The sequence below is a fragment of the Chamaea fasciata genome, unplaced genomic scaffold, assembly GCF_029207755.1.
Source record: "Chamaea fasciata isolate MVZ Bird 193981 ecotype frontalis unplaced genomic scaffold, bChaFas1.0.hap1 SCAF_16, whole genome shotgun sequence".
In the NCBI taxonomy this organism is placed as follows: Eukaryota; Metazoa; Chordata; class Aves; order Passeriformes; family Sylviidae; genus Chamaea; species Chamaea fasciata.
Genome location: NW_027094101.1, coordinates 3,520,936 through 3,548,876, shown reverse-complemented (window position 1 = coordinate 3,548,876; position 27,941 = coordinate 3,520,936). Strand labels below are relative to the sequence as shown.

At 44.8% G+C, this 27,941-nt stretch overlaps 3 protein-coding genes across 3 annotated transcripts; 2 read left to right on the top strand and 1 right to left on the bottom strand.

The window, feature by feature from the left end:
* Positions 1 to 1,326: 1,326 nt before the first annotated feature.
* On the bottom strand, positions 1,327 to 16,324 carry REXO5 (RNA exonuclease 5). The gene is made up of 19 exons (XM_066198226.1): positions 16,138 to 16,324; positions 14,353 to 14,474; positions 13,338 to 13,464; positions 12,415 to 12,499; positions 11,835 to 11,984; positions 11,600 to 11,688; positions 10,679 to 10,794; positions 9,781 to 9,919; positions 9,121 to 9,215; positions 7,674 to 7,776; positions 6,942 to 7,078; positions 6,518 to 6,626; positions 6,076 to 6,186; positions 5,811 to 5,948; positions 5,222 to 5,314; positions 4,532 to 4,751; positions 3,818 to 4,011; positions 3,172 to 3,281; positions 1,327 to 1,549 (listed from the first exon to the last, which is right to left on the bottom strand). The coding sequence occupies exons 1-19, from the start codon at positions 16,252 to 16,254 to the stop codon at positions 1,480 to 1,482; spliced, it is 2,325 nt and encodes a 774-aa protein (XP_066054323.1). The 5' UTR covers positions 16,255 to 16,324; the 3' UTR covers positions 1,327 to 1,479.
* Positions 16,253 to 22,498, top strand: ERI2 (ERI1 exoribonuclease family member 2). Its single transcript, XM_066198480.1, has 8 exons — positions 16,253 to 16,397; positions 16,474 to 16,833; positions 17,237 to 17,364; positions 17,516 to 17,672; positions 18,198 to 18,298; positions 19,174 to 19,255; positions 19,955 to 20,043; positions 20,254 to 22,498. Exons 1-8 carry the CDS (start codon positions 16,253 to 16,255, stop codon positions 21,595 to 21,597), a joined length of 2,406 nt encoding a protein of 801 aa, XP_066054577.1. The 3' UTR covers positions 21,598 to 22,498.
* A 707-nt stretch (positions 22,499 to 23,205) lies between these two features.
* Positions 23,206 to 26,824, top strand: THUMPD1 (THUMP domain containing 1). Its single transcript, XM_066198162.1, has 4 exons — positions 23,206 to 23,444; positions 23,733 to 23,913; positions 24,255 to 24,503; positions 25,104 to 26,824. Exons 1-4 carry the CDS (start codon positions 23,229 to 23,231, stop codon positions 25,445 to 25,447), a joined length of 990 nt encoding a protein of 329 aa, XP_066054259.1. The 5' UTR covers positions 23,206 to 23,228; the 3' UTR covers positions 25,448 to 26,824.
* Positions 26,825 to 27,941: the final 1,117 nt, after the last annotated feature.

Genomic DNA, 27,941 nt, shown 5'->3' with positions numbered 1-27,941 from the left:
TGCTGGATGTGAACAGCCTGAACAGGAGTGAATCCTTAGAGAGGGATGAGTGCTGGGGTCAGTCTGCCCTTCACCCCACGCCCTGAGCTGCCTGAGCTCCTGGTCTCTGCTGGACTGGCTGTGCTGCTGAAGGCACTGGCTCCCTTTCACATTCCGTAGTAGCACTGATGTTATTGCTCATGCCAGTTTGCAATAGCTGCAGCCAAAGGAATGCCAGGCTCACCTGGAGTGGCCAAAGTACCTTTGTGTGAGAAAAACGGCTGCATTCATCTTGCTGAGTAATAGATGTAATTTTCAGGTGGCTTTAAATTTAGTCATTAATGACACTGACATGAGCATCTCCTGCCTGCTCACTGCTGCTTCTGGGCTTGTCCTGAACTTACCTTCCTCCTCCTTTCCTGTATTTGTGCCTGCTCCTCCATGCAGCAACTCCCAGCTTCCGAATCCCAACACGAGAGAGCCCACCCCAGCACAGTGAACTTAAGGATGGAAAATAGGAGGGTGTAAATATTCCATCAGCTGTATTTAATAATTTCTGGAATGATAAGTATTTCAACTTTATCTTGGCCTATTCCAATTCACATGAAAAATATCCCTCATCTCATGGTCAAACCTTTTAACAAACACATCTTTTTCATTTTTCAATTGTTTTTCCTGAGTGCCTAAAACTCTCCTAAGCATCCTTGTGCTGGGAAATTCCGTATGTTAACAAGAGATGCTCAAGCAGCCTCTATTTCAAGTGGCAGTGGCTGCAAAGGAGAGGTCTGGAGCTGTCAGGTTGCAAATCACCTCATCCTGCTTCCAGCTCCCTGTGGGAAGCGATGCTGTGCAAAGCCCGCACAGCCATGTGCTTTCCTTCAAACATCCCTTGCCCCTCCCACAGCCACACAGAAACTTTTTTTCTTATTTTTTTGCGTGTGAGGGGAGGGTGGGGGTGGTCAGGGAGGGAGGAGAAAGTGGAGATTGTCCAAGAAGTATGAATCACTGATTCCTCCTTTCCATGGACCACGTACAGCACTTTCCCAGAAAGGAGGCAGCGACTGCAATTCAGGAGTTGGCACCGCACAGTTCCAGAAATCCACACAATTCCTGGGGCAGCTGTTAACTGCTGAGCAGCTGCTGCAGGTTCTACGCTGACCTGGCTGGCTGATTTATGGCCTGGGATGTTGCAGGGGCGATGCCCCAGCTGGTGCCTTGGTCTCCAGCAAGGAATGACATCCACGGGCCAGTCCTGCCCAGCTCCTGTGGAGCACTGCTCTGGTTTGCCTCAGCACCTGCCTGCCTCGACCATCCCACAGCAAGAAGGGTTAATGGAAAAGGTTTTGTGCTTTAAGACGCTTTGAATGGCTTTTATTTTTAGATGTTGCAGAAGATAACAGAGTGAAAGCCTATTGTTCTTACGGTAAGAGATCTTTACAAAGACATCAATATTTAATTAAAAATATCTTAACAAAAGACTTTGCTTAAAAATTTGGCACTTTAACAAGCACTCCTCCCTTCATCATCTTTTATTCCCATCAGACCAAGGCCGGATTGTGATCCGTGTGTGCTGCAACACAAACAAGAGGTGTGTTAGTTCTGCTCAGTTCAGCCTTCATGCACGTAACTCTGCTAGGCTGGCAGTGAGAAGCCTGCAACCCCCCGGGTCAGCACGTTCAAAAATTAATTCTTTTTCCACCCCACAATTATTTGGCATCCTTTTTAATCAAGAAGCCTCCTCTGAACTGTTGGTCCTCAGGGAAACAGTAGTACAGGAACCTCACACTTGGCAAGAAATCTCTTCCCAGCCTGAGATGGAGCTCCCATCCAACCCACTCAGCAGCCTGCGAGTGTGAGCCAAGCTCCGTGGGCTTCCACAGGCTCTCTGCGGATGCAGATTCCTGAATCCGCCTGTTCTGCTGGTGGGATTCCTACCCCTTGGTGATGGAAGATTGTGCTAAGTGAGAGTAGTTGGAAATGGCTCTTGAAAAGTCAATTGGGACGTGCTGAGCCCAGTGACTGCTGCAAAGAACACGTGGAGTGGGCTGCAACTCACAGCCACCCCCGCCTCCAACCCTCCTGTGGGGTGACAGGTGAGTGTGCAGGGTACCTGAGGTGACACAGGGTGCACAGAGGCAAATGATTGCTCAGAAGTGTAAAAACAGATGCAGTTTTAGCCCAGAGAAGGCAGCAGCTGATCCAAGGTCCACATGCACTGAAGTGTCCACAGCCAGCTCAGACTGGGGCACTGTTTGAATCCGAGCTGTGCTCAGGGTGACCTGCAGGGAGTACTCTGCTGGTAAGGCAGGAACTGCTGCTGGCTCTGTTTGTAAACTACAATTTGGGGTGAGGGAATAAACAACAACTTATGCTCTATTGAAGACGAAAAATTACAATTTTTTTTCCTGAAGTTATTAGTAACTGAACAATTAGAGCAAATCACGCCAAGAGCAGGCCTTGGCTGGAATGGTTTGTCACTGCCATTAAGCCTAAACATCCCTTGGTTTCAGATGAATCCTCCAGGGACACAGTTTGGAGCAGAGGATTATAACAGCATCAGGGCTCTTCTCAGGAAGCCCACTCCAGCTGGAAGTATCCCTGACAGCAGTGCTGCAGCCCAACTCAAATGCATGACTTGCTCCTTCTTACAAAAGCTGAAGGACTCAGTGAACAAATTTGAGTTTTCTCATTTTTGTCCATCCCATGACAATAAGGGCATGAACCACCTCCTTGATCAGCTGTGGCTGAAGGCACAGTGTGGGGTACCACAACAGCTGGTAGGTGAGGCCTTGGCTGCAGAAATTAGGTGTTTTAGAAACCAACCCCCCCAAAAATCCTGCCTGCTGTGGAAACTCTGCTTGATACTCTCACAGCCACATAAAATTTATCTCATTGTCAGTGGGGATGAAACATCCTCTGGGGGAGGTGGGTGCACTGGTAAGAGTCTGTACAATTAATCAACACTGTGGACCCTCAGATACAGGAATGGTGACTCAGGTCTGCTTTGTGGGCAGAACTTTGGGGTGAGGTTTTATTGGCCCAACATGAAAGTCAGATTAAGTACAACAGCTTCTTCAGCTTTTCTCTTGGGCTTTCTCTTCCTTGTGCAGGGCTTTAATTTTTAATAGATCAAGATAAAAATATTCAGCTCTGTATTTTCCTTGGTTCTCTGCAAAATAGGTAGCAAGTTACCTGTTCACTCCAGGGAAGAGAACAATGCACAAGGTGTTATTTTGCAGGCTTCTATAAAGCTTTTTGATATGATGGTCTAACTTCTTCACCTTTTTCCTTAGATCCTGCTCCTGCATAAGAGAATAGAAGCAATAAAGTTCCCCATTCATCAGCAATTCCACTTCCAAGTGTGAAGGGAGGCTGACCTGTGGGATGGCAGAGGTGAGAGCAGCAGTGGCCCAGCTGCAGGGAGAACCACAGGCCCTGCTGAAATGGCACCAAGGTAAACATGAGAGCTGTACCTCCAGAGCTGTCAATTAGAGCTCTTCTTTCCTGGGCAGCCACTCACCTGTCCCTGTGACTGCTGTGCTGCCTGTGCCCTGTCAGCTCTCCAGTGCCAGGCTTCAGTTCCTGGGCAGCACCACCCAGTGCCCTGTGCACCCATATGGTTTTAATGTTATGCAGTGCCCTGCAAACATCATGTTATCTCGTGTGCTGTTATCTCAAACTGCCCTATGGGAACTGATCCTTGGCAGCTCCTTTGCTCCAGCACAAGGAGACCCTTCTGTCACAAGCAGCTCTGCACCTCAGTCGGCTCAGTTACCGCTCCGGGTTCCCAGGGCAGACCCTCCTCACTACTGCAACATCAGCAGAGCCTCACACTCACACAGTCAGACAGCTGCTCCATTTTCTCATAGAAGATGTGTTTTCCCTGCTTCCCGTTGTTGTGATTCATTTTCCAAATCCATCTCCAGAGGTGACCTGGAGCAAGGGCATTCCTGCTTCTTAGCTCGCTACCCTTCATGGTCCATCCATTTATAGCTTCAAGGGCATCCACAGCACTCTGGGTTTTCTGGAATTCTGAAATGCAAAGAGAAGGGAACATGCTTCGGCAATGCTGTTGCTGCCCTCCTTGGCACCTGCAAGGCAGGGCTAAAGGTGTGGAGCAGGAGGGAGATGAGAAACAAATCGCTGCAGCACGCAGATCCTCATCCTGCTACAGATAAACATCAGACTAGAAATGCCAGCTGGCTGCAGCAGCACCCACCGAGCTGTTCTCACCTTTCAGGGGTGATCACTGCTCTGTGTGAGGCTGCACAGTGGCCACCCCTCACATGGAAGTACAGGAGCCCATTAGCTACCCTGGAATTTTTCTAAGTAAATGTTTGGGGTTTTTTTTAAGATGATGTTTTTTCCTCTTAAATATTTAGCTGCAAAGTGCTCCTCCAAACAGTATGTGCTTTCACTGGAGCAGTTTAAATACCACCCCTTTGAGCCTACCTGGGTTTCAGTGGCTCTCGGTGTGTCTGTGCAAAGTCCCAAGGGCTGCTGAATGAGCTTATTTGAAGGAAATATGCAGGCTGTGTGTGAAGCTACTTACTGAGGAAACAGCAGTTCCTGTGCTTTCCACTCTGGAGATCCTTTGGCAGGAACAGTGTTTCCAGGTCTTTGAACTGGCTGAATTCTTCTTGCAAGTCTGTCTCTGTTAATGACTTCTTTAGACCAGCCACATAAATCACACCTTCATTTTCTACATCCAGTTCTAATTCCTTAATCAGAACATTGCAGTCCAGCATTGCTGCAGTGACTGGTCTCTGGACCTGGGTTGGATGCAGTAGGAATAAAAAGCATGTCAGCCCACTCCTCTGTGTTCTAAGCTTCTATTTTAAAGTATTTTTCTCTCATTACCAGAAGTAGACAGGTTATTTTCCATCACTTGAGATAAATATGACTAATGAAGGCCAACTTAACTAGTCATGATAAAGGGATTTTTGTAATGCAGAAACACTATAAAACTAAAATGCCTACTCTGTATAGCCCCGTTACTTGTATCTGCCTTTTCAAGCTGCAGCTGGAGGTCAGAACATTTTCTAACTCCCTTCTGACAGGCAGAAAGGAAAAAAAAGAGGGATCTAGCCACCTCCTTTCTGCCAGTGGCCCTAAATTGTGCAGGGACAGGGAGACTGTAACAGCAGAAGCAGCCAGCATTTGCCCATCACACTGCTGTGATGTTACAGATGTACTGGAGGTTGTGCCCAAGCTGAACATAACTTTTGCTGTTTGCCTTTACCTTAATACAGGATCCTGCTACCTCAGCTCCATTCAGGCTTTCCACAGCAAGCTGGGCAGCTTCCAGCACTTCGTACTGGATACAGACATATGGCTTGAAATAGAAGAGTAAGATACTTCAGGTTTATCAGTGAGACACATTAGCCCTCCATTTTAAAAAGTCAAGTCTCAATAAAGTTGTGCTTTCTTTTAAACCTAGAATAATATAAAAAAGTTTTGGGGTAAAATATGTAACACTCCACATACTCTAGCTGTTTAAAACCCCCTTCAATTACCTTTTCAATTAATACTACTCTTTTTTTTCTTCTTTGGCTATTAAAGGCCTTAACATATCAGTTCTGTTTAGAAGGACAAAAGTCATCTCAGCCTCCCCAGTGCTCCAACTCCTCTGAGCAGCACATGAGCTGCACTTGTTCTTGTCATTGTGTGAAGCAGCTTTTTAAGTACCCTGAATGATTGTAGTTGATGACTAAACTACCACAAAAAACCTCCAAATGGAGTAACCGGTATTTCTTTGGTTCTAATCCATATCTTTCCAAGAGTTTACTCAGACCTTCCAGGCCTGTCAGCGACGTTTGAGTGCTCCTCACCTGGAATGTTTCAGTTACCACTGTAAGGGATTGGATTGGTCCACACCTCCCAAATTCTTTCTTCACAGACTTCATGCAAAAGTTTTCTCCAAAAGGACCTGCGTAAATTGTCAGCATGTCAGTCAGCTTGCTTCTCACCTGTTGGAACACAGATTAGAGAAGGCACTTCACAAAGCAAAGGAACTAACTACTCAGTGCCTCCTGATAAATCACAGCTCTCTCCAAGCTCAGCATGAAGACTTATTCTCAAACAAAAAAATAATACCTTTTCATAAAGTCCACCATGAAGGTGAGATGCAAGGTACTCTGGACCCAAACTGAATTGAATGATACTGAATTTGGACAGGGGAACATCTTCCAAGGCTCTCTGAAGAATCTGGAGGGAGAAGAGGACAAGAGGCTCAGAGGCACAAGACAGTTGTACTGCAGAGGATCAGAAACAAGCCTACTGAATTTAACTCCCAACTTTAATTTTCATTATTGTCCAAGAAAACCCTCAGGCAGAAATTCTTCTTTGGTGAGTCATGAGAGGATGCAGAGGATCAAAGCTCGTTTCCGAAATGTTCAACTGGATTCAGCTAACCTGGTATTAACACTATTGCTAACAGTACTGTCAGTCTAAAATAGGACACATCTACCCACTCCCAGATCAAGAACAACTTTGAACTATTTTGATGCCTAGACCAACCCACTCTAAGTCCATTCACCTGTTTGTTTGAAGTGCTCAGGTTACTCTGACACAGGCCAGAAGAGTCTAATCCCTGTCTGCCCAAAAGGAGGGGTTTTTGGCCAGTCACCCGCAGACAATCTAAAAAACTAGCAGAGAAAAGTACACTGTGAGTCACAATATTCTCAATATGAGGTGTAAAAACTTTCAAGAAAGTGCTTGTCAGAGAATTACAATTCTTTTAAAGAAATTTAAAAGAATATTCTTGTCCACAACATCAAAAGGAGCCTAGGCAATACTCTCTGAAACTTAGGATGAAACTGCTTAAAGTTTTTCAGCACTATACTGCAATTATTTGTGCCTGTCTGAAGATCCTGATGGCTTCTGAAAAACATTAGGCAGTTGTTTGATTTTACTGAGGATTCAACTGAAGGAAAAACACACGTATTTGAGAATCTTATTACCATGGTTTGGATAATGGTGGAGGCTCATTCAGCTGTTCCTGGAACCCACATCCTTGTGGCTGTAGTGCAGCTTTGTTCTGTGAGACCTCAGCCAGTTTTTCAGCTGTCAGAAGCATCTCCAAGTTTAGTTCTGCTACCTTGGGGAAGGAAGAAGATTATTAGATGGCTTTCATCTCATCAGCTAATTGCAGCTGACCAAAAAGCCTGTGCTTTCCCTGTGAGTCACGTAGGTACACTCCAGCAGTGAAGAAACATGGGCATTAATTTCTTGCCTTATTATTTTCTGTTGTCTTTTTCGAGCGTGCAGCACTCACAGCATCAACAGGCAATCATCTCCAACAAAGTTCTCTCAGAAATCAACAACACAAGGGACTCATAAAACCAGCTGAATCACTACCACAGCACACAAGGTCTCTCTCTTCTTTCATCTAGAAAAATTACAAGCATTCCTGCAGGCTGGAAGTGTCTCAGTCTTTTACCCAGTGCCACTCTTCAGGATCAGCAGCAATGCTGGCTGATGTTAGGGAGTACTGAGCACTGGTAGTGCCCAGGTTACTCAGGTATACCTGGATATAGGCTGGAAGTAACAAGCTCTCAAAACTGGGGCCTCTATCACAGCTTCATTTTCTCTTTTAAATCAACAGGAGGATGGGCAGGAGTGGAGTTTTTTCTTTGAAAGCACAACATTATGTTCTGTATTTTAGGACGGAAATCTTAATTAGATATAAATACCTTTGTTGGTCCTTGCTCAATGAAGAACTGAGCTAATTCCAATGCAGCTCTAGCATCTTCTGTAGGATCATGCCCAAGCCTCTGTTCACATTGAATCTCCTTCCTAGGGCATCAAAATTAGGTGTACAGGCAGGTTATCTGTTTTTCCACACTGAGCAACATCCTGTCTTTTCTAAACTGGGTCCTTTTCAGGCAAAGGAGCTTTCCCCTCTCCAAAAAGGATTTCAGTTCTGTGCAGCAGCATTCTTGTGAAATATTCCCAAAAGTTACTGCAAGAAATGTTTTTGCAATGTTGAGCAAAATGGTTTATGGAATTTACAGAATCACAGAATCATTTGGCTGGAAGAGATCTTCAAGATCATCCAGTCCAACCCATGCCCTAACACCTCAACTAAACCATGGCACTGAGTGCCACATCCAGTCTTTATTTAAACACATCCAGGGATGGTGACTCCACCTCTCCAGGCAGACAATTCCAATATTTTATCATCCTTTCTGTAAAAACTTTTTCCTAATATCCAACCTATATTTCCCTTGGTGCAGCTTAAGACTGTGTCCTCTTGTTCTGTCAGTTGCTGCCGGGAGAAAGAGACCAACCCCCACCTGGCCACAGCCACCTTTCAGGGAGGTATAGAGAGTGATAAGGTCACCTCTGAGTCTCCTCTTCTCAGCAGTTTCCTCACAGGGTTTGTGTTCCAAGCCCCTCACCAGCCTTGTTGCCTCCCCTGGATGCACTCAAGCATCTCAATGTCCGTCCTAAACTGAGGGGCCAGAACGGGACACAGCACTCGAGGTGTGGCCTCACCAGTGCCCAGTCCAGGGGAAATTTGACAGAAGCAGTGCTAATGCTTGCTACTCTGATGCATGACTATCTTTAAGTTTTACTTCTTTCTTGACTAATGGCCCAACTCACAATTTGCACACAGAGTGGAAGGCAACCTCCAGTTCAGTGAAGTTTGGCACTGCAGAGTATTACTATTCACTGTGAGGATGGGGAGATCTCACTAAGATCCTATCCACTGGTGGCTGATACACTGAGAAATATGATTTAAGTCAGTAAATCAGACTTTCATGCATTAACCATTCTTTCATGCCAAGTGAAACAGCTCTCATCTGTGCGAGCCAGAGCACCCACAGAGTGCCTCTGTTGTTCTACAATTCAGTACATCTCTACAGCCCTGCAGGAAGGCGAGTTTTGCTGGGACTCAGATCTGGTTAGGTCACAGCATTCCTGCTTGCTCAAAGACAAGCCCATTTATTATGCTGCCTGATGTTTCAAGCAGTCAGTAAATTCCTTTTTACTGCATCTTACTTGCACAACCTGCTCCTACCTTTTGAATCTTAGTAACAAAATAATAATTCTGATACTATTAGCAGCAGAGTAAGACCCTATGACCCACCATGACAGTTTCTAATCTTTCCCATGACAGTACAGTAATAATCTTACCCTAAAACAGCTTTGGCTAGAAATTTTAGCTTAAATCTTCGGCCTTCATTTCTGGCAAAAAGCAGTGAAGTATCAATAACACTGGGGTGGATCATCTGGAGGAGAAAAATCATCCCCAGTTTAGTTTAAGAACAGCAGACATACAGAACTGGACAGTAACTCCACAATTTTCTGTGCCTCTGCCTTTAATTTCAGTTGCCAATATCTCCCTGACAGATATCTCATCCACAAGAGAGCAAAAGGAATAATGAAACAAAGCCAACTCTCCTCTCTACCTGCCGCTCTAGTGGGAAGATCTAGACTGGGTTAGAAAGATTAAGTATGATTCAAGCATTTTAGATTGGTTAAATTACCCACAGAAAGGACTTCAGTCCTCCCCATGACAGAGCTATCAGAAGCATCTGGCTGAAGCAGAGGGGTAAAGCTCCAGTTGCAACAATATCTGTGTCTGGACAGACTCCTCTCTTTTGGGTTTGGAACAGCCCCTTGCAAATTTTATAGTTGTAAGGAGAGTTCTTGATTTTTAAATCCTTACAGACATAGGGCTATTCATAATAAAAAGCAATTAACAATTGTTCACTAATAAAAATTGTTAAAGAGCGTTCAGGTGTGAAATGAGAAACAAAGGGTCAGGAAAAACACTCTTAAAAACATACTCACTTCCAAAGCCTGAAGATCAGAATTTAAAGAATGACCCACCAATACTGCATCATGGGGAAGCATTTTTTTTAGCCTGGTTTGGATGTCTGACAGTCTTGTCTTCACTGGAAGAAGCATTTTCCTTGTGATTCCTGAGAATCTTCAAAACAAAAGTTGAGTGAGTTAAAAGCACAGTGTGTGCTGGAAAATATCACAAGCAGGCCCTGTAAAATATGAACTCGGTGTAGCTAATCACAGAATGCTATTCACTGTTTTCTGTTCCAACATCAAGAGAATACGCTGCAACTAAACTGCTAAGAGTGATATCACATCTATTTCGAAAGTTTATTTCTCCCAGGTGTTCTTATGTGATGCAGTTGGCATCAGATAGCACAGGTAAGGAAATACTGCAAGTCTGATGGTGGAAGGAGATGCTTCCAAGTAACCTGAGGGGGCTGGGACATCACCTCCTGGATAAAGCCAGGTGAAGTTTTGAAGAAGACAAGCCTTGAGTTTTGCCTGCTTTTGTTATAATCCTGAGCCCCACCCTAAAGGTGTGTACAAGCTCTATGCATTTTTTTACATATCAGCAAATTTAGCTATGGACTCCATCTTATTTTATAACCAGCAGTGGAGAGTAACTTGTGCTGTGTATCATTAATTTGTAAGAGAACTTTCCCACAGACATTGCAGCATGGCAGTGGTTCTGCCTGGCAGCCCCACGGGCACTGTGCAGCAGATTGTACACATAATGTTGGTCACTTTAGTCACACAGCAAGAACTCTGTTCTTAATACTAAGGGAAAAGCAGCAAGCATCTGTGCAAACCAAGGGGTTTCTGAAAGGTCCTGTGTAACAGGCTGAATTTGAAAGGGCTGCAGCTCTGAAAGACAAAGACAGGAAAGGTTTGTGCAAGTGACCTGGTGCGGTAGTTCAGCACTGTGCTCTCAGGTTTGACCAGTTCATTCAGCAGGCACTGACCCCGTGCATCCACCAAAGACACACGGGTGACTTCGTTCCCTTTTGCAGTCAGGCACTGGCAGGAAGAAGCAGAGGCAGTTGTTGAATCAGCACAATGCTGCTGCTCAAAAACCTTGGCTAACACTGCTTTGGCTGAAGCAGCATCACTGCAAAGGAGTTCCTTGACTTAGAGATCCACCACTCACAGCCGGTCAGTTTATACTCTGGTGTGCTTCCTTCTAATTGTTAAATGTGCACAGCAAACACACAGGCAAGCACAGCACAGAAAGGCATTGTAAAGAAGTGCTGATTTCACAGAATCAGTCTGTGCTCTGCACTGCACAAGTGCCACTGACAGCACCAGCCCCAGAGATGTTGTATAATTTAAAGGCAGAGCCCAATTGTATCAATAGTTACTCAATGCTGGTGCCAAACAGGCATCTCAGCAAGGCTAAAACTGCACTAAAGGAGGAATCTCCACCACAGCAGCTGCCAGAGGAACTGTGATGGCTAAAGGAAAGATGTGTGACAGGGAAGTATCTTTCTTTTCCCAAACCTTGGAGAGAACTGAGGAGGAATTCAGCAGTCTCATTGGTTACTGCAGCATGGCTGACAGGCCTGGCAGATCCAGCTACTGTTCTGGGAGCCAACAGAACTGAGCTCTCTGATCAGGATATTATTTCTGTCTCATTGCCAGAACCACTGCTGGGGCCTCTCCCATGGCTGCATCAGCACTGCTACTATCAAGGAAGGGACTGGCAGCAGATACTAAGATATCAGAGTGGTTCACAAATACACAGAGTGCTTGGCTCACTTGGGAACAGCTGGTAAGAGCTGGGGGCCTGACTCCATTTTGTAAGGCCACACACACTGACATTTACCATTTCACAATCTAGACCGAAGAGGGGGCTGCTGTCTGTCCTCTGCTGATCACACTCTGTGGAGATGTAGCCCTGGCATCCAGGGGAACCTGGAGGGAAAACACACCTGGGAATAAGAAAAAGACCCTTCTTCTACAACTTGTCTTATATAACAAAACTTATCATTAAACCATCAAAATTAAAAACAACCCCCAACACAACAAAACAACTGAACAGCCCTCACTCAAAAACTGACCTTCTATGGGATAGTCATTTTCTTTCTGCTCTTCTAAAGTTAGAGTATAGCTTGTAAGACCTTGTTTTTTGTCTCCGTATCTCTGAATGATGGGATCACACTGCAAGTCAGAGCTTTTAGTAATGCATTCATTGCTGGTGGAAGTCACACCTGTAAAATACAGAAGCATCTGTCAAGCTCAGTTTCTGCATCAGATCAACACTTAGAGGCTGCACCATTCCAAATTACTACCTGGAACAACAGACTGGAAAAAACAGACACACAGTCTTCTTAGCTCAAACCTAATTTGTATGTCTGTGTCTTTGATGAGATACATCTTCGAATAAAATAATGACAAAATGGGTAATAAAGCAGCAGGAATTGGGATTAAATATGTTAAAAACTTTCTCTTGTTTTGCCCAACATGAGTTATTGAACTAGTCAGGGTAAGATGTCTCGTGGTTTAAGCCACTGTATGTGTTCCTTTCTAAACAAATTCACCACGGCAGCACACTGGGATGGCAGAGGATGCAAAGTCATAAATTTCTGTTCAAAGTGAGTCACTGTCTTGAAAGAGACAATGCAAACCCAAACAAAATACCTTGTGGAGTGTTTTGAGGTTTCAGGTTTGTTCCTTCTCCATACAGGCTGACCGGGAAGTTAGCGGAAGGTGCTAATGTGAATCTCTGAAAAAAGAAAATGTGGTAGTGACTTTGAAAGACAGGCAGAAATAACAAGCAAATGAGAAGTTGATCGATCCCCAAACCAGCCAAATTCAGGGGAAGATGGATAATGAAATAATGGAAATACATTTGGTGTTTTATCAAGTAGAAAAACCCAACACAGACCAAACCTGTTCCAACAAGGGATGATGCAGGATTCTCTGTACTACAGGACAGATTTGCCTTGCCTGATATGATCAAGAAGGCAAATTTCAAGACTTTCTTTGATAGAAACTAAAGCCAGTTCCAGTCTTTCCAGTTAATTTGTGATTTACATTTGCTGCAGTTCAGGAAGAACTCTCTAGGAGCTTGAATTCAAGTCCTTCTTTCTTTCTATCTTCCTTCAAAAATGTTGCTTGTAAGTCAGAAAATTAAAATAATTATTTTAATAATCTCTTTGGGAAGTGGGAGAAACTTGACATAAAGTGCAAATAATAAAAGTAGTGTTTTTCAACCAGTGAGACTAGCATAACTCTACTGAGAGTCTCCTCACTCAGAGTAAATCCCAAATTATTGCAATCATTCCAAGATATGTATAATCTAATTGGCATCCTGGATATTTAACAGACAGAGGACTGAAACATCAATAAACATTTCACCTGTTAAGACTTCAAAGACATATGTCTTGAAATCCTGTTCCTAATATCAAAGCCCAGTCTGCTGCAAAGAGATCCTCTCACTTGCTGTCAAGGATGGTCACATCCTTGGAAAAGGCAGTAATTCCACTGCAGCCATTATCCCTGGGATGTGATTTCAGGACTGAAAGAAGTTTAGAAGACACCAAAGCAGTCCGGGGACTTACATGCCGGAACATTTTCCTGAGGTGTTTGAACTGTAAATAGAATCTGTAGAAATGGAGTTGGCTCATTTCATGTAGAACAACAACCACAACCCCAGCCAGGTGGCTTTGGTGATAAATATGGCACCAGCTGCAGTTAAAAAAGAGCAAAGATTAAAAAAACCCCAAACATAAAAATCAAAGCAAAACAATTATCAAGCACTCTTAAAAAAAAAAAGTTGGAACTAGCCCAGCTTTTAAGGCAGTAAATGGCAAAGTGCCAAATGACTTCAATAAGAAGAGGTTTTATAGCTTATCTCGAACAGCCACATATTCCTGGAAGCAACAGAACACAGGAGACAGAGAAAGAAGAGTTATTGCAAATTTCTACTGCATACCATTTCAAGACACGTATACCTCATTCATATGCATCAGAATGTGACTATGCCAGCAACTTCAACTCTAGTGATGCAGTCTGGTGAATTAATGCATCAAAATAAGTTTCACAAAGTAATTCTCTATTCACTATTAAAATCTAGAGTGGGGTATTTTCTGCTTTGAGTTTCATTTGAAGATTAATTTAATTTCATTTTTGCCACTCAAGGTTATAAACCCTCCTCAGCCTTTCCCTTCCAGGACTGAGAAGTGACCCAGAGAAAGGGAGAAGTGACTAAATTTTTTTTTTTCTAAAAACGCTCTGTTTCGATTATATCTAACATGAAATGCATTAATGTTTGTGTTAATATTTTAACACAGTATTTTGTTTTTCAGCGTGTGGAGCTTCTCCAGTTCCACAGCAGTCATTTAGTTTTTCAAAACTGCATGAAACAAAAACTATGGAGTGGTAGGATTTCTGACAGAAGAGGAAATTCTGCTTCCTGGCCACGTCTAACAACAACAACTGTGTCTGCACAATCCAGGCTGCCATTATGGCAACTCCACGGCGAGCATTCCAAACCCAGCATGGCCAATATTCCTTTAGGAATGTTTCACACCACGGGAGAACACGAGACCAGGCTCATTGCAGCTGTGGATGTACCTGGGCTGTGCTGCATTGTGGCATTTCCCCAGAGCTGCATATTTCAGCAGTTCATACAGCTGCTCCTGGCTGATTTCGGAGTCCTCACCAAGCAGAGCTGCTGACAAATGACACGACTTTTCCTGTGGAAAGGGAAAGAGTGATAATGAGTGGTTTCATGTAATCACACCAGTCCATGAAAAAAGAAGGAAAAAGAAACAGTTTGGATACAACCAGCTACATTTAAAGTAACTCTTCCAGTCCTTTTGGGCAAAAGTTTCCCTTCAGATCCCACTTTAATATTATATTTACTCAACATTTCAGTAACCCAGGTACTCTAACTTCAAAAATTTATTTAATAAAGATTAACATAAGCAGATGTATGCTGTAAGGAGACAGCTGATAGGCAAACACAATATCCTGGTCTCTCAACCCTTTTCCCCACTAGCTGCTGTAGAGCTTTAAACATTTGTACAAGTGTCACATGTCACCATTCACTGTATGTGAGGTTTTCCCTCTCTACAGTGTGGGAGCTGCTCTGCCAGAAGGGTTTGCTGACCTCTGCAGGGAAAAATGCTTCAGTAAAATCCAAGGAAGATGCAGAAAGCACTGAGGAGATGAGGTGGGGACTGTGCCACACAGTTCTACACATCAGTTCTTTAAGCCTAAATGCACAAATTCTTCTAAAGGCTAATTAGCAAGTAAATGCGGCATCTTGGTGACCTCCACGGACCAGATGGCCGGTTCTAAAGAACTCCTGTAAAAATTTTAAAGGTATTCGTTTTATAGGTGATGAAAAAACATCAAGGCATACAGGGGGTAAAACACCACACAACATTATAGAATGTAGAACCTCGCAGCAAGAACTGCAAGTTCTTTTCCCCTGCACAGTAACAAACTGTGGAATCAGTAATTTGGACAGAGCCCACCCACATGGGACTGAGCTGGTGTGCTCTTCGAGACATTTTCACTGGGTAAGGAAGTTAAAGCTGTGACAGCCTTCGTGGCTCCAGTGGTTAAGAATCATCTGGCAATAACAGCACAGGCTGCTGTAATTGCTAGTGCCTCATCTCTCACGCTAAGTGACACAAGTAATGACACCGTTGCTTTCAATACGGCCTAATTAAAGCTTTGCAAAAAGACCCACACAAAAAGCAGAGGTTTTGATTCACCAAGGAGAGGGTACTGCCAAGCACAGGAATTTGTCTCTAATTGGGTACAAACAGGACTGATCTCACAGGCTGGACATGCCAATTCCTGTTCCAGGGGCACTGACTCAGTGTGCCCTGGGTGAGGTGAGATGCTCTGCATCCTTCAGAGGTGCATGTTTGCATGCTCCTTTCAATTTCTGCTTTGTTTAGGCGATTATAATGGAGAATGTATCTATTTTTTAAACAGAATTCCTTAAATGTAACGCTGAGCACATCACACGAGTTCTTTTCCACATCTCCTGGAGCAGAATCCAAGCCAGCAACAGGATCCCCAGGGCAGTGGTCACGGCTCCAAACCTGCCAAGGTTCGAGAAGCGTTTGGACAATGCTCTCAGGCACATGGTGGGACTGCTGGGGTGTTCTGTGCAGGGCCGGGAGCCGGACTCGATGCGCCCTGTGGATCAACTCAGGACATTCTGTTATGTTATCTGCAGGCACTGGCTGTACCTGACCCTCCCGGCACACTGCCGTTGTACGCGGCTTTGCTGAGCTCCTATCATCCCAACGGGGGACACAGCAACACCCCCGAGAAGGGGCCGTACGGGGCACCGGGCCCGCACCGCGCTCCTCACAGCGCCGGGCGCTCGCCTCTCACCTCGGGGCCCAGGCCCGCGCCGCCGCCATCTGCCTTCCGCCTCTTCCGAGCCGCCCGCGGCCCCTCCGCGGCTTCGCCGGGCCGCTTGTCCCCGTTGAGGCACAGCCCCTTCGCCATGGCCCGCAGCGGAGCGGCGGAGTCAGGCGGCCCCTCAAAGCCCTGCGCAGCCCCACGCCACCGCGGGCTCCGGGACCGCGCCGGGGCCGCGCCGAGCTGGGCGGGGCCGGAGCAGCCGAGCGCCGAGCGCGCGATGGAGGCGGGCCCGCGGGAGCTTTGAAACGGCGGCCGCTCGCTGAGGCGGCGGGCCGCGGCCATGGCCACCAAGCGCCTGGCCAGGTGGCGGTGTCCGGGCGCGGTGGCGGTGTCCGGGCGCGGTGGCGGTGGCGGTGTCCGGGCGCGGTGGCGGTGGCGGTGTCCGGGCGCGGTGGCGGTGGCGGTGGCGGTGTCCGGGCGCGGTGGCGGTGTCCGGGCGCGGTGGCGGTGGCGGTGGCGGTGTCCGGGCGCGGAGGGGCCGCAGCGGAGGCGGGCGGCCCCTGAGCGCGGTCCGTGTCCGCAGGCGGCTGGGGCTGGCGCGGAGCAGCGCACGGGCGCGGAGCGGGGCGCGGGCGGCCGCGGGGCAGCGCTTCGCCTTCCTCATCGTCCTGGACTTCGAGGCCACGTGCTGGGCGGACCGCGGGCGGCGCGGGCCCGAGATCAGTGAGTGCACACAGCCGCCTTGGAGCCGTGCGTCGTCTTTATGTGTCTTCCTCCTATTGTGTTCCTTTTAACCCCTGGAGTTTCAGTCCCAGCGTAATGGAATAATAGATACATAATTGATATAAATGTGTGTATGTGCGTGGAAGAGACTGACAAGGATCATCGAGTCCAGCTCGATGAGCGAAAGATCTACACGGATCAACCCCACAACCTTGGCCTTACCAGCATCACGCTTGAACTCTATGTTTATAAATATATATATGTATGTATATATACTAGAATTATGGAATATGCTGAGTTGGCAGGGACCCACATAAAAATGGTGTCGTTCCTGTGAACAGTTTTAACATTTCTGGCTTTGTGTTTTGGTTCTGTTTTGTTTCTCCTTCTGTGTTTGTTGCAGTTGAATTTCCAGCCGTCCTGTTAAACACCTCAACAGGAGCACTTGAATCTGAATTCCACATGTATGTGCAGCCCCAGGAGCATCCTATTCTCTCGGAATTCTGTACGGAACTAACTGGCATAACACAGGTATAATTGTGACTTAACATTGTTTTACAATTGTATAATTGCTGTCTACTGTTTTATTTAAAGAGGCCTTTAAAGGGCTAAAAAGAAATAAACCTCAAGTGAATTTCAGTGCATTCTAACATATACATGCTTCTTGTTCCATTCCTTGAAGAATCAAGTTGACAGAGGGGTGCCTCTCAACATTTGCTTATCACAGTTTTTGAAATGGATTCAAAAGATACAAAAGGAGAAGAAAATTATATTCAGTACTGATAGTCAGAGTAATTCTACTTCAGAAGCAAAACTGTGTGCCTTTGTTACTTGGACAGGTAAATAACATTTTCATTTGCTTTTTCTGCACGGTAACATTAGGTGGCACTAGTGAGATTGTGTCTTCACTTCTAGGCAGCCAAAACCCTGTTACTAGGAATTAAAAATGTGGAATATTGGGATAAGACTGAAAATATGAAATCCACGGAATCCTGATGTATTTGCTGCATCTTTGACTCCAGGGGCTGACACTTATGTATTTCTGCTTTAGTGAACTGTATGACCATTCTTAGTGTGTCTAAATGAATTAGTGAGATCTTTGAGATCTTTAACTGTCTGAAGTTATTTACTAACAGCAGGGGTTTGTTTCTTCTGGTGTCCTGTTGCAGCAACCCCAGTATTTCCCATGGACAACCACTTCACAGCCTGTGCCTCCTGTCCAGCAGCACAGCATGCTGACAGTGTGTTGGTGTTGTGCCCCTTTCTGTAGATTTTTAGGCCACATAAAGGGACACGTAGGCCACATAATGAGGATTTTAGGCCAGTTCTGTAGTGGTGGATTGACTGTGGTTTTCCCTGCACAGACTGGGACCTGGGTGTGTGTTTGCACTACGAGTGTAAAAGGAAGCAGCTGCACAAACCTGACATTCTGAATTCCTGGATTGATCTCAAAGCAACATACAGGGTGAGAAGACTGACAGACTGAAACATTTCCACCCACACTCACCTCAAAAGCTGACTGTACCTGAGCTTACAAGGCAATGCTGTATGCCCCAGTGACCAGAGGAACCTGGTTTTATTTTGTGTTGTCACCGCTATATAGCCAACTGCCCTAGAACTGTGTGAATTTCAATAGAAACCTTGATGCTAGAAAAAGATTGTTGTTTGATAAAAGAATGATAATTATGAGAATTTATGAGCTGCTCTTACTTTCCTGACCTGTTTTGCTCTCCTTGCTTCCTATCTTTTTTTGTTTTGTGTGCTTTTATTGCTGCCTTATATTGCTGTGTAGGAAGTCGTCATCATCATAGTCTGTTTAGAGATACTTAGAGATACCTTACAGGTAGGCAGCAGAATTAGAAAAACAGTGTGAATATTCCCCCTTTCTAGTGATCAAATCAGATACTCATATCAGGAGCAAGTAGTAATACTCACTTTTTTCACTTACAAAAAAATCATACAAAAATCATACATACCAAACATATTCATGCCCATGCCTTTGATTGTGCCTTAAGGTATTATTGATAGTTGTATTCTTCAATGCTGGTCTGTTAAGACTTTCATCAATGTAAGCCATGGAGTACAGACAAATGACTCCAGAGCTCAGACAGAATGGATTTGTTTAAGACTGAGAGAAAGGATTCATGGTTCTTTCCATTCTGATTTCTAACTGGTTAAGTCACTTATGGTCTTATCCTCACTGTAAAATGCAGATACCCGACTTGCTTAATTGCCTTGTGAGATTTATTATTCATTAGGGGCTATTTCTGAAATGGCTTTGCTTCGCTAGGGAAAGGTTTTAAAATGCTTCATGTTAAGCACCTGCATTTCTTTCCTTAGGCCTTCTATAACAGAAAGCCTAAAGGGCTAAACGGAGCTTTGCAGGATTTGGGGATAGCTTTTGAAGGACGGGAACATTCTGGTAAGCATGATTATCCTCATTTTTATACATATATATATATACACACATATACATATATATATGTGTGTCTTATAAAGCTAAATAGTACTATTTAGCTTTAGTTAGCCAACTTAACCACTTAACCTAAAGCAGCTAGTTAATAGCTAGTCATTACTCTGAGTAGTAACTACTGTTTCAGGTCATGTCATGTTCTGTCCAATTGACCATCAAAAGAAGAAAGGCAAAGTGCTCTGAGATCAGTTTGTTGTTTCTCACCTTATAGTTCATTTCTGAAATCACTTCTACCGAGTGCATGATCACAAGATTAATTTATTAATTGCTAGGATGCAAAAGAAAAGAGGTGGAGGAAAGATGAAGAAACTTGATTTTACCTGAAAGCTCTGGATATCAAGTTCATGTGAGAGAATACCAGAACAATATGGTTTTGGGTTTTTTTACTTGATTAATAAAAAGAGCAAGGATAGTTAAAATTGTGAATAGATATTCAGCTCTGTGGATAATCCTTCAGATGTTTCAGCAGAGAGAATTACTTGGAATTTTCTACTTCCACTTTTCTTTTTTGAACTAGATGACTAAGTGTCACAGTTCTGACTCCTTGTCATTCATGTAAGGCTTACCTGGATTACATTTTTCCTGTAATAAGAACTATCCCCAGTAGCAGTTTAAAAAGAAGACATTAATATAACCATACTTTTGAAGGATTGGATGATTCCCGGAATACTGCTCGTCTTGCTTGGAGGCTCATTTGTGATGGATGTGTGCTGAAAGTTACTAAATCTTTGGATAAGGTTAGTCCCTACTTCATATCTTCCCTTCTACTTGCTTTGTAGCCTGGAAGACAGATGAAAGGTGAGCTATTCAAATAATGAACCCAGTGTCTCGGCTATGATTTGGAAAGAACATCCTTTGGCTGATATGCTTATTAATTTTGTGCATTTATTCCCAAAATGCCTGGGTATTCACTTTCCAAAATCTGCTTTTGTTTACGGACTCCCTAGGCATATCAGAAGAGTAATTTAATTTCCAGAACACTGACTGTAAACGTTACTGACAGGACTCCACTGGGAAGTAAGAGCAGACCTGAAACATCTAGAGATGGAACTTGTGCAACAAAATCTCTGGCTGAGAACAAACACAACAGTATTGCTGGAAACAAGATAAATTCTAATGTACAGACTGGGGAACAGCAGATCACTTGCACTAATCCCTCTGCAGATGTCCGTGCTGTACCCAGCAGCAGCTCAAGGACTGAATTCCATGCTCAATCCCAAAGCTCTTCAGCAGCATCTACTGACAGATTTCCTGTTCCTCTGGGTCTGGCACAGCCATGTCCCAGTCCTGCATCAACAGGCACCCGGCAGGGACTGAGCATTGGGCAGCCTCTGAGAACAGCCAGGCCCAGCCTCCCAGCACAGGGGTCAGGGCTGGTGCTTGTCTCCACCACCATCCCCTCAGTTACTCTCTCCAGTGGGGACATCAGCACCAGCTCTGAGTGCTTGTCTCTGCTCACAGACTGGGAAGATGTTGCTTTGATACCAGAATCTCAGCATGAACAAAATTCAGACTCTGTTCAGCTCAAGGATGACTCAAGTGCTGACAGTATAACAGTGTTTGAAGAAGAAACTATTTCAAAACAATTAGCTGTGACAAGTTCAGATAATCAGACTTTGGAGGAAAGTGTAGCACCCGTGGAACCTCTGAGGTCTGTTGTTTACAAAAGTCCTGACACTACAATCTACAATATAGGGACAGTACAAAGGCAGACTTCAAAATTTTCAGCTTTTAAGTTACCATCTGCAAAAGGAAATGCTGTTTCAGCACAATCAGTGTTAATTGGAAATTACTTTACTCCTTCAGAGGCTCCTAAAAGAAAGCCAACTAGTCCAAAAACATGCCCACCAGCAAAAAAGCAGTCTTTTCATATATATCAAGAGCAAACTTCCTCTTTTGATCACTCCTTACCTTTGAGAAGTATAAATTTGCCCAAAGTATCTCCTGCTGTTCTGAACTCCACAGTCAATTTGAATGAGTCTGCAAGAGCTGTGAGAAATGGAAAATCAACTCCCCCTCTGTGTAACTGCGGCCGAAGAGCCAAAAAACTCTCTGTGTCAAATGCTGGCCCAAATCATGGCAGAGCGTTTTTCTGTTGTCCTGTTGGCAAGCAAGGAGGTAATAAGAAAAGTTGTGGATACTTCAAGTGGGAATATGCACTTCTGAGAGAGAAATCTAATGATCTCACCTTTAATGCAGATGCTTTGACCTCTCTTGGAACTGTTTCTAGTAATACAGAAAATTCTTCCTACAAAAAGTATTTGTGTCTTAGACCTTCTATGAGAACTTGAAAATGGACACAATTTTTTGTCTGAATACATATCTCTCTAAGTTTCATGCATAATGTAATCAGGACAGTCAAATTATGTTAGAGTATGATCAGCCGCTGCTACAATTCTTAAATTTCTATCATATATTTTAAATACTTTACTAGCCCGGGCCTTAAAGATTTCAACGACACAGACTTTATTTGCACCTTTTTTCCTAAATATACTTTTAATGCCTACAACTTTTAATTTTTGAAACTTTTGAAACATTTAAAAATCTCTTTAGAAGATGTCACACATCAAGAGTGATGAAGCAATACTATTCTCTTAAACTCTTTGAGAGTTTTTTTATCCTTTAAGATATTGTTCATTAACAATAAAGGTAGTGATATTTCATTAGATACTGTATTTAACACATTTTACTGTTGTGCTCTTGTCTCTCTGAGTTTCCCATTTCATTTGTATCAATGTCTGCTTTAGCTCCTAGTGTAGCCCCTGGGACAGACAAACGATAGGAATCAGGTAAGGACATATTCAAACCTAAACTAAGAAGGATAGCGTGTGATGTCTTTACTGTACTGTGTGAATCTGCAATGTCTTATTTTGTAAAAAATCCTGCAAAAAAGCAGCAACTACTTTAAATTTTTCTCCGCTTCTAACGCAGTTTGCTTCCAATTGTGGTTTTCTTATATTGGATTTGGAGCAACTGCCTTGGTCATTTTTACCACAGATCAGAACCTGTATCAATTCTTACCCCCTTAACTGTCCGAGAAGCTTAAAAGTTACAGCAGGGAGAGGCGTTTCTTACGGACCGGGATGCACACAGACCCCTTCCTTTAGGAACTGCGCTACGGGCCCGACTGTTCTGTTAGCACATGTTCGCACTTTTTCCAAGCCTCCATCTACCTGTTCAAAGAGTTTCTGGTTTAGCTGGTCCCTCTACACCGGGACACCTTCGGGAGTCCCGCAGGCAGGGGAGTGGCCGAAGCATTTCCGTCCGTGGAGCGCACGGGCCGGTGTCGGACGCGGCGTTGCAGAGCTGGACCGAGGGCTGCTCGCTTCCCTCCAGCGAGTGTCCGCCCGCTCCTCTCCCCTCAGTTCGGGAGTTATTAACACAGGCTTTAACTCTGCAACCGGAGCTCGGGGGAAGCGACAGCATCAAGGGCTACGAGTTTGGCCGCGGCTGAGCGCGCCACCAGAGCGCTCGGGTCCACGACCCGCGCTCCGGAGGCTCGGTCCCGGCGGGTCGGTCCCGGAGGCTCGTTCCACGTGTGTCGGTGCCGGAGGCTCGGTCCCGGCGGGTCGGTCCCGGAGGCTCGTTCCACGTGTGTCGGTCCCGGCGGGTCGGTGCCGGAGGCTCGTTCCACGTGTGTCGGTCCCGGCGGGTCGGTCCCGGAGGCTCGTTCCACGTGTGTCGGTGCCGGAGGCTCGGTCCCGGCGGGTCGGTCCCGGAGGCTCGTTCCACGTGTGTCGGTGCCGCAGGCTCGTTCCACGTGTGTCGGTCCCGGAGGCTCGTTCCACGTGTGTCGGTGCCGGAGGCTCGGTCCCCGGGGCCCGCGGCCGCCGCTCCAGGCGCGGCGCTGTGCCGGCCGGGCGGGCGGGCGCGGGGCGGGCGGGCGCTGACGCCATCGCGGCGGTGCTGGCGGAGCTGCCCCATGGCCGCGGCCGAGCCGGCGGCGCGGAAGCGGCGGCCCAAGGGGCACTTCGCGGCGGGGGCCGGCCGGGCCAAGCGGCCCCGCGGCGCCGGGCGGCAGCTGGAGGCCGGAATGCGCGGCATCCTCATCACCTGCAACATGAACGAGCGCAAGTGCGTGGGGGAGGCCTACAGCCTGCTGGGCGAGTACGGGGACCTGCTCTACGGGCCCGAGCAGGTGCGTGCGGCGGGGCCGGCGGGCGCTCGGGGCGGGCTGGCGGGGGAGCGGCACCCCAGGCCTCGGCTCCCGCCGCCTGTGTGGAAGGAGCCGCGTGTGTGGAACAAACGGCGCGTGTGGAAGGAGCCGTGCGTGTGCGGCACGCCCCCGAATGTCCCCGGTTCTGCCCGGCGAGCGCCCTCGCGGCCCCGCTGCCGGCCCGATGGAAGGCCCGGCCCGTGCCCTGTGTCCCGGGCGCAGCGCGGGCTGTGAGCTCGGCGCTCGCCAACAAATGGTGCCTGTGTGAAGTTTTCAGATCACGAGGAGAGGCTGTCTGGAAGCGACAGGGAGGAGGATGAGGATGATGTCGAGGCAGCTCTGAAGAAGGAGGTTGGCCAGATCCGTGCCTCGACGGAGCAGAAGCTGCGGCGGTTCCAGTCGGTGGAGAGTGGTGCCAACAACGTGGTCTTCATCAGAACCCAGGGCATAGGTGGGACTTCTGCTGATACTGACTGATGTAAACTGCTCTCAGCTCTGTTAGTAAAAGGCCACAGAGCGTGGCTTCCAAGTAAGGCGTGTACAGCAAACAGATAACCCTTCCCTTTGGTCATGCCACTGAATTTTTTCTTAGTGAAGAAGCTAAGGATAGAGGAAACTGCTTTGACAAAACAATCTTTGATTCTCTAATTTTGGTATAGTAAAATAATGCTTTGCATAAAAAGATTTGAGGCTGACAGCAGTGCAGCAGAGTTCCCAGCTTATTATTTAGAAGGGGAAGAGGAGAAATAATGCCTTCAATCTGTTGCTCATACCCACCAATTTTTCTTGTAGAACCTGAGAACCTGGTGCACCATATACTAAAGGATATGCACACCACTAAAAAGAAGAAAACAAGAGTCATTCTGCGCATGCTGCCCATTTCTGGAACTTGCAAGGCTTTTATGGAAGATATGAAAAAATACACAGAAACGTTTTTTGAGCCTTGGTTTAAAGCCCCTAACAAGGGTACTTTTCAGATTGTTTACAAAGCTCGTAATAACAGCCATATGAGTAGGGAAGAAGTAATTAAAGAACTGGCAGGTATGTATGGATTTCACATGAAACAGAACAAGTTTGCACGCACAAGTATATTGCATGCACAACATGGGTCAGACTATTAAGAGAGGTCATAATGGACATGCACATTTGTTGCTTAAAACTGCTGTGTTGAATTCTAAAAGCTTCTGTAAGACTTAAAAAAAGCTTGACATGAGTACTCCTTGTTGGTGTTGATGTCTTAAGGGACTACAAGCAGGAGAGAGAACAATATTGAATATAATTTTCAGTATCAGTTATATGTGCTTTGAAATGACTGCTATTAGGCTTTCTCTCTGGATGCTGTATTGAAATAATAATGTTAGTATTTCTGTTCAATATTTGACTCATATAATAGCTCCACCTTACTCAAGTATTTTATTGAATGGATAAAAATTTAGAGAGAGGAGGCAAGATTTCTCTCAGTTATAGCAAATTATTTTTGTAACTGCTTAAAATAGCAGAACAGAGCAGTAGTCACAGAATGTACCACCAGTCGGATTGAAGTAACTGAAAATTATCCCGCAGCAATTACTGAGGAACAAGACATGCTAATGCTCTTCAACAGTTTTCTCAGCATCTTTTAAATTGCATCTTCTTTTACAGGAATTGTGGGCAGCCTCAATCCCGAAAACAAGGTTGATCTTAATAATCCACAATACACAGTTGTGGTGGAAATAATAAAAACAGTCTGTTGCTTAAGTGTGGTGAGGGACTATGTTCTGTTCAGAAAATACAATCTACAGGAGGTGGTGAAGAGCAACAAAGAAGATGCACAACAAAACCCATCAAGCCTGACAGAAGAACAGAATTCAGAGGTAGTTAAAGCGAAAACTGAGGAGGAGGAGAAGAGCTCTAAAGAAGTCAAAGAAGAGAACAAGAATCAAAGTGAAATAGAATCTGAGCCCAAGGGGAATGATACTCTTGACAGTGTAGAAAACGTGATATAAGGGAAAGGTAAACATAATCCAAACATAGAAAGAAGTTGCCCTAGAGTTCTGAAAGGGTGTTGGAATGAGGAGAGGGGGGTTTGTTTTGAAGTCCTGGTTTTAAAATCCACATGTGTAAGAATTTTAATGCTCGTTGCAGGTGGAACTGACATTTCAGCAGATGTAAGGGTGCCCAAGAGTGCATCACCTTTCTGGTGGAGCTTGCTGTCCTCCTGCAGCTTTGTTCTGCATTTCCCGTACCTGGCACACAGCAGGGGTCTGTGCACGTATATGTAGATGTGGCCACCCTGGCATGTATGAACTCTCCTCTGTTATATCTGGAGGCTTCAGAAGCCAAAAGGCAGCACAGAAGCAGCTCAGCAATTATTGTCAGAAGTGAGAGATCTGGAAAAGAGCTGGTTGCAGAGGGTTTTGGGAAGAAAGTGAGCTGGCAGCTGCAGAACTCAGTAACATTCTGTGTGAACAGAATGAGGTAAATCTGATAACTTTGATGGAGGGTTTTATACATATATTTATATATACACGAGGATATGCTGTCTTAATATGAATGGAAAGAACTGTTATATATATATATAAATACTTGAATATTATGAGATGATTTAGAGTAAAAGATTGGACTGTTTTAGAACAGTGAAGTACAGTGCAGGCATTGCAGATGGTTTTATCAAAAACTACCTGTGTGTTTACATTAGCTGTGTATGCAGCACTTACTGGTTTATAGTGAGTGCTGTAGTCACAGAATGGAATCCTTTTGAGTAATTTCCTGCAGGTAGCCTTTTGCTGCTCTTTCCAAAGACTCAATCCTTGGGGGATTTTATAAAGTGTTTCTGGGGTTTTTTTTTTGTTTTTTTTTTAAGTCTCAAAGTTTGAATTTAAATACTCCTTGGAAACTTCTTATGGAAGAAGCTCTCCATTCTACTATACTAGATAAGGGGAATAAATTTTAATTTCTGGTACAGTTTTAGCTTTATGGTATTAATTTTGTTTCAGATTGAAAGTAATGCTAGTGAATCTTTCTGTTGTCTTCTTGTTACAGTGGACTGTCCCTGTGACTCCTGAAAACCAACCAAAACCAAGTTATATATATGGAGCTATAACTTGCTTTCCAACAGGGTTTTGAGTATGCTTCCTGTAGAACTTTCTAGCTTTAATATTTCATTTCTAGCATAAAAGCCTGTGTGTTGCTAGTGGGAAAATACTTATCTTGAAGAACACAATTTGTTACTTGTCTTGGTTTAATGAAAAGGACATTCAAATCTCTCATAATTTATATTTTCCTCTTCTTTCAAAATCATTTTAGAAGTTGGACAATGAAGATGACTTTTTTCCCTAGTCGTGTCTCCCTTGCAACCCATTTATTAAAACTCTGCTTTCTTATGTCCCATGGTGTTTTCTTTAAATTTCTGAAGATTTTTGTGGTTGGATTAAAACTTTCAATGTCCATCTGAGTCACACAAAGGAAAGGACCAATCTGCAACTAGACACAAAGGCCAACTGGGAATGTCTGTTGGTGGCTGATGTTGGTGATCATGATCCATGACAGCCTGCTTATATTGCAAGGACAAAGAGTCAGGGGAATTAATGGGATTTTTTATTTTCTTTCCTCCTCTCTCTCACTGACCTGTCTGCCTACAGGGCTTACAGTTTGCTTCTGTTTTTTCACAATTTGCACTTTGAGCATTCATTGTTTAGACATTAATTCCCTGGCTTTTCTGCTGTGCCATCACTTTTGGGCTCAGTGGTTCCCCTATGGTCAGATGCTGCTTCAATGTTTTGAATTCAAACCTTCATGGACAAACTATAAGACATTATTATGATCTCCCTTACTTGAAAAGCCAGATAATTGCTGTCACTGTCAGTGCTGAGGAAAGATGTTACAGTGCCCAAACATCAGCTGAAGAGGTGATACACTGATGGTGGAATGCGGTGTACTTAATTTGTTTTGATGCTGACTTGAAGCACAAGGACCATCCCTTGGTATGAAACCCTGGCCCTGAGATTCAGTCTTCCCCTTGTGCTAGATTCAAACTCAGATTGGCTTGAGAAACTTGAAGATAATTTCTTTTAAGAACAAGCCAGTCTCACAGCATCAGTGTTTTCCAGTGCTGACCTGCCTTTCTTGAGGGTCACAGCTGTGTAATTAAAATGTAAATTCACATGTCATTCAGTTCATTTGTCATTTCAGTAGTGAAATACAGTAGGGGAGAGTTTTAAGTAACACCAGTGACTCTTAACTGATTGGAAGCAGCTGGTAATATCCTGTGCCTAAAAGAATCATGCTACAAAATCCTTCCTGTATTATATTCCTTTTCAAAAAGCAATCACCCTGTTGTTAAGCCATCTTAAAACAGCTAATCCTGTAAACCTAAGAGGCTTAAGTTTTGTGGCCTGCCTGGAAAACAACATGAAATATGAGTAACTATTCACTGTGGGCATGGTGTTCTTACATTTAAGATTGCTCTTGGATCAAACTGTGGCGTGGCATGTACAGTAA

What these genes read in the sequence shown, in the direction of transcription:
- ERI2 (XM_066198480.1), top strand. Translation starts at nt 16,253, where the DNA reads ATGGCCCGCAGCGGAGCGGCGGAGTCAGGCGGCCCCTCAAAGCCCTGC. An exon ending in GCGGCGCGGGCCCGAGATCA is followed by an intron (nt 16,834 to 17,236) that starts GTGAGTGCACAC and finishes TGTTTGTTGCAG; the next exon opens with TTGAATTTCCAGCCGTCCTG. An exon ending in AACTAACTGGCATAACACAG is followed by an intron (nt 17,365 to 17,515) that starts GTATAATTGTGA and finishes CATTCCTTGAAG; the next exon opens with AATCAAGTTGACAGAGGGGT.
- REXO5 (XM_066198226.1), bottom strand. Translation starts at nt 16,254, where the DNA reads ATGGCGAAGGGGCTGTGCCTCAACGGGGACAAGCGGCCCGGCGAAGCC. An exon ending in TGAGCACTTCAAACAAACAG is followed by an intron (nt 6,187 to 6,517) that starts GTGAATGGACTT and finishes TTCTCCCTCCAG; the next exon opens with ATTCTTCAGAGAGCCTTGGA. An exon ending in CTCTTCCCTGGAGTGAACAG is followed by an intron (nt 1,550 to 3,171) that starts GTAACTTGCTAC and finishes TTTGTGTTGCAG; the next exon opens with CACACACGGATCACAATCCG.
- THUMPD1 (XM_066198162.1), top strand. Translation starts at nt 23,229, where the DNA reads ATGGCCGCGGCCGAGCCGGCGGCGCGGAAGCGGCGGCCCAAGGGGCAC. An exon ending in TGCTCTACGGGCCCGAGCAG is followed by an intron (nt 23,445 to 23,732) that starts GTGCGTGCGGCG and finishes GCCTGTGTGAAG; the next exon opens with TTTTCAGATCACGAGGAGAG. An exon ending in AGTAATTAAAGAACTGGCAG is followed by an intron (nt 24,504 to 25,103) that starts GTATGTATGGAT and finishes CTTCTTTTACAG; the next exon opens with GAATTGTGGGCAGCCTCAAT.